The following is a 12598-nucleotide window of genomic DNA, read 5'->3' as shown; positions in this document are numbered from 1 at the left end:
ATTTGTTAAGAGAACACATACTAAAGTGTTCCATTACTCCTGGATTCTAATTTCAACCTCAAAAATCATAAATTTCAAAGTAAAAATAAAGCCATGTTAATAAAATCAGAGTAAAACCTTTAGAAACAAAAGTTGTGTAATTTTTGTGGAGAACTTTCAACAATTAGTATGTCAATAAATTGTATTTAAATAAATCAATGTCAAAGGAATCCAGTTTCTTTTATGTAGCATGTATCTTCAAGATTATTGAAAGTATTGCTTCTCAATTCCTTCACGGTGATTCTTTTAAAAGCCAAATCCCTCTCAAGAATACTGTATTTGTAATGAATCTTTCACAACCACAATTATGTGTGCTATTTACAATTTTGGAAAGCTTTGCCTAGTGGGTTATAGGCCTTTCACATACCTTTCAATAAGAACTTATCAGACAAATCTCTTCAAACTTGAGCATATATCCAATATAAAGGTACAAGTCTTATGGTTACATTATGAAACATAACCCTTTAGCTTCGTGAATCCTTATATCTAAAATATTTCAATTATGAAGTATTTGAATATTGTTAATACTTTATTAAGTTAAAAAATCAAATATGAAAGACCAGATATGTCTGCTTTGATGAAGGTTCTGTTTTTCTTTCTTTTATTTTCTGTTTGGATTTTGATTTAGTAACAAAATGTTGAAAATCACCATTTTTATGTTCACTCTAATGTACTGTGTGTATTCAAGGATGCTAGCTAATGGATGGTTGACCAGAGACTGAAATGTCTAACTGGCATCTGGGGCCACCTCTGTGAATGGTATATAACTCAAGGAAAGGTTTCTAGAAGATCCTTGTAAAACGAAGTCTCACTTGACTAACATAATCTGCTATGTTTCCTTTCTGCTATGTTTGGGAGTTATTTTCTTCCTAAGAGTGACCATTTCCTCCTTTAAATTCTTTTTATTTACTTTTTTTAATAGGGCACAGTAACACAAATGTGTACGGTGTATGTCTCCCAAAAGGTAACAGAACACTAGTGATGAGAAAGTGTTTGTAGTATTCTTCACTCACCAATCCCTGAATATCTATATCCATCCAGAGATGTATCTTCATGTCACCAGGGGACAATTGCTCCTTGGCTGTCATTTTATTATAGCTGATGTAGTAGAATAGTGAGCTAGAGAGATTTCATACTACTCCCCTCCTTCCCTCCTTCTGCTCCCACAACTTCCTACCTGTGCGCAGGGAGGTTTCCACATATGTGGCAAGCTAAACTCTTCTTACAGCATCTGGGGGAACATACATGTTCCCAGGGAAAGTAAGCTAGTGCCAGAGTCGGTACAAGAAGGAGCTCCTAATTTCTCCTGAGGATTCTGACCAGGGAAACAGGGAGAATTCAAGAAGGACTTTTACTAGAAGTAAAGCAAGGAGGACCTAAGGAGTAAAGATGACCTTCATTCTCATTCTAAATGTAATTAAACAACACTTTAAAGCAGGGGATGTCTGTGGACACAAGTCAAAGTGAGATATAGACTTCTCAACATAAATGTGGCAAGTCCATAATCTTAGATTTATGAACCAGGGGTAAGTTTTTGGTTAACTCGTAAATCTACTAGAATATCCTTCTCTACCCCAGGAGGTATTAGTAGAAGATCTTTGAAGATGATTCCAATCAGGAAACTAATAAATTCAACAAAACAAACACAACGTGTTGCAATATTTTCCCTTATAAGCATAGTGGTAACAGTAGTTGTGGTTGTTATATATGAAGTTCCTATAATATGCCAAAAATAGAGCTAGCTATTTTAACTTCCCAACAAATTCATGAGGTAAAATTGGGTACTCCCATTATTCCTGTTTTTGCCCTTGAGGAACTGGAAATGTGGAGTGGATAAGTACTTTCCCAAGGTCATACAGCTAGTAAGTGGTGAGGCAGCACTCAAATTCAGCCCATAAAAGTCCAGAGTCTCCACACTTAGCCACTCACTACTCTGTTACCGACCTAAGAGCTTATTGTCATTTCATGTCAGCCCCCTTAGTGGCCGGTAGTCCTATTTGCCACCATTCAATATTCAAGGAATCAATTGTCTTTGTCTCTAAATAAAATTGTCCTATAGGCTGTCATTCTTGTCACCGGCTTTCCCTTTATCAAGCTGTGTCCATTTATCCCTTTCCATTTTCTTCTTCACCCCAAACACTCCACTCTTCTCTTTTTGCTGTTTCTCCCTTCTCTCAGCCTACCCTTCTCTTTTCTCTCACTTGATTTTATTGTCATCTCTCTTATCCTCTCTCTTATCTCTTTCCCCGACCTTTCACTCTGACACTTCTCCTTACACACACATGCACAGACACACACTTGAGTGTGGCTGGGGTTACCACCATATTAAAAGTAAACAAAGTAAAAATGCAAACCATGGTCTGAGGGAAATATTCATCTTGCAATGCATATACTAACAAAGGAATCATGTCCAGAATACATAAGTACCCACAGAAATCAATAAGCAAATGAAAAACTTGGTAAATATTCAATATTTAAATAGGCATAGCACAAAAGAAGATATCCAAATGCTTAATAATCATATTAGAAGATAAATAACATCACTACTCACAAGATAATATAAATTAGATCCATAGCAAGATATCACTGCACATTCACTGGAGTAGCTAAAATGAAAAAGACTGAGAATGTCCAGGGTAGTGAGGATACATAACAACTGGAACTCTCATACAAAATTGTTGGGCAGTAATAACAATAAATATTTGCTTACCTATGCATCAGAAATTCCACTTCTAGGAATATAATGAAGAGAACTGAGTGCATATGTCCACATAAAGATGCACATAGCTATGTGGACAGTGACTTTATTCATAGTAGTTCTAAACTAGAAATAACTTAAGTATTCATCAATAATAAAGCATAGACAAATGATTTATGAAAAATTCACACAATGAAATACTACTCCAATGAAAAATAGCAAACAATTGATACATACACCAACATGAATAAATATCAAAAACCATCTTGAGATGTAGAAGCCAGACACATATATGAGCCCGTTTATATAATGTCAAAAAGGAGGCAAAACTAATCTTTAGTAAGAGAAATTAGCTTGGGTGGTGATTAATTACATGGGTATCTAAATATGTAAAAAACATTTAGATGTATACTTAAGATTTGCATATTTTACTGCATGCAAATTATATCTTCATAGAAAGTTTTTATTTATTTATTTATTTATTTATTTATTTATTTATTTATTGTCATTCAGTAACAGTTGTCCCCACTTCCCCCCATTACCCTTCCCTGCCCTACCTTCCCCCCTCCCACTTTCAGTCCTCACCCCACAGTTGTCTTTGTCCATGGGTCATTTCTACGTGTTGCTTGACTTGACCCTTCCCCTTCTTTCCCTGGTTATTCTTTTCCTCTCCTCCCCACTAGTCACTGTCAATTTGTTCTTTATTTCCATATCTCTAGTTCTATTTTGTTTACTTATTTGTTTTGTTGATTAGGTTCCACTTGTAGTTTTTTTTTAAATAAATGTACAGAAAACTATTTAGGAGAGAAATATAGAAAGCTTTGGCATTCCAAATTACTTCATTACCAAGTTCCTAACTTTTAAAGTTGTTGATAGATGTTTCTCTCACTTTAGTGAAAGTCAGTGAATGGCCATGAAACCTGAGTGATCTTACCCTTTATGGAAAACTAACTGGTACATGAATTGAAGGCTCTCAGCATTCCAGGTCTTACAGTTCTGTTTTGTGATCATTTAAGTTCTAAAGGTAACTAAATGACAACACAGACAACCTAATGCCTTAGGCATATTCGAAGAAAATTGTTAAATGATGTACATTTGGACACATTTATATTGCCTGCTAAAAACTCAAAGTATAATTATGAAAGTGGCAATTTAAGAAAAGCCCTTTGGAATTCAGTCTCTTCACCCAAGTATTTCATAAGGAAGCTAATAGTTGCCTTTTACAACACTCATTTTTGTAAGCCCAAGTTCCCCGCAGAAACCAATTACAATTGGGGCCACACCAAGGCTTCCTAAAGGGATGGCACAAGACTCTAAACCACTGCATGAGCAAGTACATGATGTACTGATGCACTGGAAAAAAGAGCAAAAAGTTATGATGTTAATAAAGTCAGAAAAATAAATTCAAAGACCATGAGAACTTTGCTTTTCCATCAAAGACTTAAAATTGCCAATGTCTCTGTGTAGGTTGACAATGGGACCTGGGGGCATACTAACCCTAAACAATGGGGATGTGGGCTATAGACAACCCTAGCTAAAACACTCTAAATTTCCCACTGGTTCTGTCTGATAGCTGTGAAGGAATGTGAGGTTCTTGGGTAACTGAAATGGCTACAGAGTATAAGCCCTAATTTTACCTTTGATTTCTGTTTTAAAGCTTAGGCATTCCAGAAAAATATATTCCTACATTTTCTGTTTCTCAGATACTCAATTTACAAATCACTTTTGCTTCCTAAACAATAGCAATTCTTTTAATACCTTCTGAGTTTTTGTTTTTTTTTTGTTGATTGGCCATTCTCGTGTATGGTTTCTCCTGGCTGCCTCCTAGTACAGAAAAGTCACTTTTGTTTCTTCTAATGCACAAATTCTTTCCCCCCCAAATATTGAATAAATTGGTTAATGGTAAATACGATTTTGCTTATACTTGATTCTTTGATTCTTGATTAAGAACAAGTACTATCAAACAGGCAATTCTGAACCTCCAATTTTCTTGGCACATGGAGACTATTTATTTGTTTTTAGCAACACATTCAAATTTAATTAAGTAAGCTAAGCTTTTACTTGAGATTTTAATTATGCACATTGCCCAACTACATACACATGTATTAAATATACTACATCATTTTCTTTTCAGGGCATGTTATATAACAATAGTTTAGTATGAGAAATTATGTTTAGATGCCTATGTTTTAACATACCAAAGTTAATTGAATCTATCACAAGCTTAAATTGGCTTACTTTTTAAATTATAATTTCTTATTCAAAGTTGTAGAAAGCAAGATAATGATTCTAAGATAAACCTGCTGAGAAGATGATTTAACATCAGATCTCAGGTTGTTAAATTTTTAAAAGTCTGTTCAAAAGGTTGACCCTTATCTGGCATCTGGGAATTTGGATTTCGAGAGGATTCCCATCATTCTCTAAAATGTGAGTGGCTCACTGTGCCTAAACTGTCTGTGCAAGAAATGTTGTTGATCCCAAGCAACAACATTTGGAACAACATATTCCCAGGAGAAATACTGGGAATCTGGAACTCATGCACATGCTGGGCAGAGGGTACCTAAGTGAGCAGCGCCTCCAAAACAACTCTGGGCACTGAATATATTTTTCTGTTTTGTATTTTTATTGTTTTTCATTTTGTTAAAACATTTAATATGAGGTCTATCCTCTTGGAAAATTCTTAAGTGAACAATATAGTATTGTTAACTATAGGCACAATTTTGTACAGCAGATCTGTAGAGATTATTCATTCTGCATAATTGCAACTATACACCCATTTAATATCAATTCCCCATTTCCCCTACCTCCAGCCCCTGACGACCACCATTCTACTCTCTTTCTAGCAGTTTGACTATTTTAGATAACTCATATAAGCGATGATTTTTCAATAGGATTCCCTGGTATTTTTCTGATGAACACATTTAACATGTATTATCACAATTGATTACTAGAGAAATCAAGTTCATACCTTCTGACTTCACTGGAAGAAGGAATTCTTGGAAACTGGTGTCTGGCTTTCTCCAGATTTTGCCCCATGTGCCTTTCTCTTTCCTGATTTTGCTTTGTATTCTTTTGCTGTAGTAAATCCCAGACCTAAATATGACTAGTTCCTGAATCCTAGGAACTTTCCAAGCAAACCATGGAAACTCCGAGTGGTCTTGATGACTTCTGACACAGCTGGTATCTGTGAATCCTGCCCTTTACACAGATGAACTATATTGATCCCAAAGAGAGGGGGAATCAGCTTTGTGAGACAATATTTTTCAAAGACTGTTCAGGTCAAACTACCATAGAAAATTCCTGCCTGCTTTAATGTGTCTGATCAATAGATACACATTCTTCTTTGTATGCATGGTTCAGACAAAATGAAAACAAACCCAAACACACATTTACTTCTTCCATTGCTTCGAAGTAAGAATTTGTTGTCTTATTTACCTAGTAGTAATTCCCTCATACCTTTGAATAACATAGGTTCATTTAATTGGTCTGTAACAATTCAAACAGCTACATTCAATATCTTCGAGAACAGTTTCCAGCCAAATTTCTCTTGATCACAACTTTTCTAACAACTTATAGGAAAATCCAAAAAGTTACCTTCCCTAGGCATGCCTTGAACTTGGCAAACAATGAATTTACAACATGATAAATTATTTTGTTCATATAGTTTTAGCAAATGTTCAGTCTGTCTGAGTATGGGTTATTGACTTCCTCCTTGTTCTTTTTAAACATGTGGCTGGCCAAAAGGACAAATAATGTACATGCGCCCTCTCCTTAGTTCCTTTCACAGTTGTTTACCCAAAGACATTGCTATTAACGAGTAAAAACTCTATTGGTAAACAGGAAAAATAAGAATAAAAACACAAATACTCTGCAAAGCAGGAAATACAATGGTTGCATTACGGAGACATAACTGTGTGTGATTCTTCTGTATATACTAATCCTGAATAAAACCACCTTATGCCGGCAGCTGAAACAGTATTGTGGTTAGCAATACCTCTATGTGTCAGAGGCCAAATTACTAGGTTCATGAAGATAATTGCATATTGCGTTTGATTCTAATTACAGTACAATCCATTCATGATTCCAAATTTGCTTTGCATCAATGAACATTGCCTACTATTACAAATATGTATGCGCACATGATAATTTGTTCATTAGTTCTCATTTGTTAAGAATTTTTTATTAAATTACGTATGACTAATATTAATTTTATAAACCTATATCTCCTTTCCCAAATGTTTATTATCATTCACTAGTGCTTTTCGACTCTCATAAAACATTTTAACTAAAACATCTACTCCTGCAGAGATAGTGATGGTACCTGAGGAAAATCACCCTTTTTTTCTTTACCTCTAGAAACTCCATTTTACTCCTACACAAGTCAAACAATGAGCCACAAAATCTCAAAAGACCACAGAAAGCAATCACCATCCAAAATATAAAATGGGCAGATGTCGCCCAAGGGCACTCACCCAGTGGAGTCTGCGGAAGTGATAGCAATCAGTGGCAGAATCTTCAAGGGGAGGCTGGTCGGTCTTTGAATGTTCTCCGATTCACTTTTCAAGTCGGCCTGTTCCAACTGTCTGAAGGCAAGAGGGGGCAGCTGAACATTTCGGCATGAGAGTCTCCGCACAAGATAGGGTTCCATGCCGCGGAAAGGGTCTTCCTCTTCCTTACTGGAATGCAGTGTTTCCTCAGAGGCCTAAGGCAAACGTGCGAGAAAGGACATGTGATCAAAAAAGTGCTGTTATTTATCATTACCAGATGTCTTTATATTTTTGGAGAAAGAAATTAAGGAAACTTATATGTGAAAAATGTTAACTAGAAAGTTATGATATTAACAGAACAATATTTGATGAAAACATTAGAACTAATAACTGACATCTACATTTATTTTAGAAATAGTAAATTTGTTCACCAGTATATTTAGAGTGGCTCAGTTGTTAAATAACCTCTTTAATACTCTTAGAATTTTATAAGCTTTGTATATAAATTCTATAAAATCAAGAGTAAATAAAAAAATTTCTACCCTCTATGCAAAACATTCACTTTAATATATTTTTGACATATGACATATTCCCATATACATGCCTATGAAGAGAAAGGAAAAAACCGAGTCCTATCTTTTCTTCATGTTTAGGACCATATTTGTAACATGTATCTTCATATGTCACATGCTACTCAAATATTCTTTGCAAAGATTTACAATAAGACATTGTGAGGGGAATTTTTAAAAATGATGCAGAAAGATGATCTGAGGACCCAGTAGAACAGTATTTAAATCACAGCTAAGTTGTGCACACTTGGTCCATGTTATCCACATACCAAGGAAAATCAAGTCTAGAATAAAGTAGAAATTTTTACTCTAGTTAAAAAAATAATACTACTACATGAACAATAATTATTTCTAAGTGATTAGAAAGTCACTCTAGCAATGTGTATTATATCCATATACACAGAGTGATAGTCACCAATGCTATTAGGCAATATGCTGGGTTGTAGAATCCTTGCATTACCACTTTGCCAGTTGTATACTTAGAGTGTTTCTTAATGTCCCTAACTTTTCTGTCTGGGGACAATGTTTAACCACAAGAATGAAATGAGATGTTGCATGTGATGTGCATAGCTCATTACCTACATGCAGTGTGATGAGCAATCATAAATGGCAATTTCCCTTTCTTTTGAGTTTTACAGGTGAAGAAACTAGCTCAGGAAGGCAAAGACGTTTTCCCAAAGTGCAGACTTTGCAGAATCTAGACCTAGTTTAGAACCTTGTTGCACTCTTTTTAATACTATTATATTTGGGCAAGTAACTTAGGCTCACAGAGGTTGGTTCTACATCTGAACACTGAGGTTAATATTTACTTCTCGGGTTCATTGGCTGGAGCAGAAAAATGAAGTATTTGAAGCACCAATATTCGGCAGAGTTTTCACTCAATGAAATACTAGGTATTATTATTGGAATCCAGGCTAATTACCTTTACCTTTTTGTAGCACTGTGCTGTCTTTGATGGTTCATTTATCCATACTACTTTATAGTGAGACATTTTGTTTTTTTACTGATTTATATCTTTAAAAATGTGAAAGGGCATGCAGTGGTGGACTCTAGTTAGCCTCGGATTTTATTGTCTAATTGTATGGATAAATAGGATAAAGGAGGGCACCCAAAAGGTTAAAAAAAAGAGCTCAAAGCTAAAAACAAAGTTTATGTATTTATTTATTTATGTATTATAGAACCTAGATTCTGAGAAACTGTGTTTTGACGAATCTGCTGGCTTTGCAAAACAACATTAATAACAAGAATAATGGCTTAAAAGGAGAGGGAATCCTGCCATTGTGACACTAGAGGTGGACACTAGGGCATTCTGCTTGGTGAAATAAGTCAGACAGAGAAAGACAAGTACTGCATGATCTCACTTATGTATTAAATCTAAAAAATAAAAAACATAAGAAAGAGATCAGATTTGTGGTTACCAGAAATGGGGATGGCAGAAGGGGAAATCAGATGAAGGCAGTCAAACTCCCAATATTAGGATAAATAGTATTAGGGATATAACATACAACATGATAACTATAATTAACATTGCTGTAAGGTATATGTAAAAGTTGTTAAGATAGTGAATCTTAAGAGTTCTCATCATAAGGTAAACATATTTTTTCTTTTTTTATTTGGTATCTATATGAGATGATGAATGTTAACTTATGGTGGTAATCATTTCATGACATTTATAAGTCAAATCATTATGCTGATACACCTTAAATTACACTGTTATATGTCCATTATATCCCAATAAAACTGAAAAAATAAGCAATAATAATGGATAAATTGATTAAATCCTTATGAAATGGTCCTGTGTTTTACATATGCCATCTCACTTAAATGTTACTGAAATCCTGAGTTAGGTCCTATTACTTTTCCCATTTTACACATAAAGAAACAGAGACCTATAAAATAACATGCCTTGGCCACATAGCCACATGGTTAGTAAGGTGACTGACCATTCCAGCTTCCCTGGTACTTTATGATGTTAGTGCTGCAAGTCCTGTGTCTGGGAAAACACCCAGTCCCAAGCAAACTAGGATGGTTGATGTCCAAGAAGTTGAGATCCAAACTAAAATCTCTTTTAGTTAAAGCTGGAGCTAGTAAGCACTATGTTATGTTACCTCTAATAAGCAAAGTCCCTGGCAGGGTATGGATTACTAGAAAAGAATAGAACACACACTAACTGATCATGACTTAATAAACCTCAGATTTTTATTTTCCAAAATAGCAGAACTGAGATCAAGACAGCCATACACAAACATTGAAAATTAATTAAATTAATTATAATCCTTGTCAATTGAATCAGGAGCTAGAGGTTTGAGGCCTGACTCTGCCACTAATTATTCATGTGCTGTTAAGTCACTTAACTTTTCTGGATTTTAATTTCCTTAGACATAAAACCAAGAGCTTTTACAAAGTACAGATTAAGACCGGTTGCAGTTCTGAAATACTCTGATTTTCACAATAGTCAATGGAAAAATTAATGTTTAGTGACCTGGCAAACATAGAAAATAAAGAGAAATAAACACATGTAACACTCTTAGCTTAGCTTTTAGATTGAGAAAGTGAGCTTCTGTGTGTGAACTTCTGAGCATTTATTTAAGGACAAAATGGCAAACTGAAGCCACACTTTTTGATTGCTATCAGGTCATAGTTTACTTCACATATTTCTCCAGAGAATTTAATGATGTAAGGGCATAGATACCTTCTTAAGGACGAACAGGAAAAAGAATAACAGAGGATGAGTCTAGCAGAGCTTAAGACTGAATGTAGGTGAGCAAAGTCAACATTTTTCTATAAGTACTTAGCTACTCACTCTAGCGATAGCATTGCAACTGGAAAAATGTTTTATGCAAACCAGGTTATCTAATAAAAGACTAAATGTTTGTGACTTTCTCTTTTAGATAAAACCACCTCAAGAAGTAACCTTTTCTGAGAGAACAACCTCTCGTGAAAATAAAGTGTAGTATTTTTATCTTGATTATAAAAATGATGAAGCAGTAGATGTCTGCATCCTAACATTTCTATTCAAAAACAGTATAACAAGTGGCTTTTTAAAAAATCCAGATCAATATGTATCAAATATATTTCAAAAATAGAATAACTATCACGTACAAGGCAGGATGTTAAATGGCCTTACTTTGGAAAGAAATGTAAAACTGACTACTAAAGTAATATGTATCTCATGTTATTGCTGGAAATGGCATTTTTGCAAGGAGTTGAGGGAAAAGATAGCATTTCTAATATCTCTAAGCCATTATTTCTCAAAATGTGATGCTCACACCCCCTGCATGAAAATCACAGATAGTGCTTGCTAAAATTCCAATTCCTAGACCCTTTTCCAGATCTGCTGAATCAGAATATCTATTATTAGGGCTTGGAAGTCTGAATATGCCCCCAGGATGATCCTTATGCATACTAAAATTTGGGAACTAATGGTTTCGACATTTTAGGCATAGTCCAATAAGATTGTCTGGCAAAGATCCAACCACAAAGATGTTCACTGCAGCTTATTTGAAATAATGAATAACTGGATGTAATACAATTGTTGCATTGAGGGAATGGCTTAATGAATTTTAATGCATCATATTATGAAATACTATAATGTTGTTAAAATAATGCAGAGAAATATGTGATTATTTTCATGATATAATGTTGAGTGGGAAAAGCAAATTGCAAATGATCTCATTTTTCTAAACTAAAAAAAAAACACACTAACATATTCATAGGCAAATTCTGGAAGGATATTTTCCAATTCTCTAACATGACTTTCTCTAGGTGATAGTAAAATTTTGGGAGTAGGCAAGGTAGAGTAATAAAGGGAAATGGGGACAACTGTAATTGAACAAAAAGAAAAAAAGAAAAAAATTGGTGGTAATTTTCATATTTTTGTTAATTACCATTTTCTATAATCTCTGTTAAAGTACATTATTTTTAGATTAAAAAGTAAAACAAAAACAATATTAATAAAATGGAACAACATTCAACTTGCTTGATGGGACTCAGAAATACCTCTTATTCAGTTTCAAGACATGCAATATAAAGACAAAAAAAATTGAATGAGTTTAATGCAAATCTGTTAACTTGTAAAAAAATAAAATTCTCTTTGATAGTTAACCAACTCAATGGAAAAGTTAACAGAAAAATAACTTTTATGTAATTATCCACCAATAGATAAGTGGATAAAACAACTATGGTACATTAACACAATGGGATACTACTTGGCTGTAAAAAGGAAGAAAATGTTACCCTTTGTGACAGCATGGATGGATCTGAAGAACATTACGCTGAGTGAAATAAGCCAGCCAGAGAAAGACAAACACCATATGATCTCACTCATACGTGGAATCTAGTGAACAAACTGAACTAACAAGGAAAATAGAGACGAACTCACAGAGAGGAGGCTAACAGCTCTAGAGTGGGGGGTTTAGGTGTGGAGGGATCGAGTGAAAGAAAAAGGAATCACGGACACCAGTGTAGTGACTGCAGGGTGGGGGTGGAGGGAGGTGGGAGAGAGTATAAGGGGTTAAATGGTAATGGAAAAAATATAATAAATAAACAAACAAATAAAAATTTTGAAAAATAATGAGATATACCTAGAGAAAGACATTTCACAATAATTGACAGTTATAATGAATGAGTATTAAATATGTTATTATTATTGTTATTATTCTTTTCCTTTGTGTTTACTCCAGTTTTTATGTAAGGTATTTAATTAACCTCTTTATTCTCTTTTTTATTCTCCCAAAGTAATTAGCAAACCACTTAACAAGGCTTTTAGTGCAGGGATATACACATATCTGCTGTTAAATTGCTGT

The 12598-nt window shown here is 34.4% G+C and overlaps 1 protein-coding gene across 3 annotated transcripts in view; it reads right to left on the bottom strand.

The window, feature by feature from the left end:
* Positions 1-12598, bottom strand: part of PDE4D (phosphodiesterase 4D) — a 1296708-nt gene that overhangs the window by 876837 nt on the left and 407273 nt on the right. For all 3 annotated transcript variants that reach the window (XM_045847957.1, XM_045847956.1, XM_045847958.1), the window contains one exon: positions 7210-7439. In XM_045847957.1, the coding sequence (XP_045703913.1) occupies positions 7210-7439 (230 nt within the window). The remainder of the gene's footprint in view (positions 1-7209; positions 7440-12598) is intronic.

Source organism: Phyllostomus hastatus, unplaced genomic scaffold (genome assembly GCF_019186645.2).
Source record: "Phyllostomus hastatus isolate PE091 unplaced genomic scaffold, TTU_PhHast_1.1 phas_contig_58, whole genome shotgun sequence".
NCBI classification, from domain to species: domain Eukaryota; kingdom Metazoa; phylum Chordata; class Mammalia; order Chiroptera; family Phyllostomidae; genus Phyllostomus; species Phyllostomus hastatus.
This window is presented reverse-complemented; position numbering and strand designations above follow the sequence as displayed.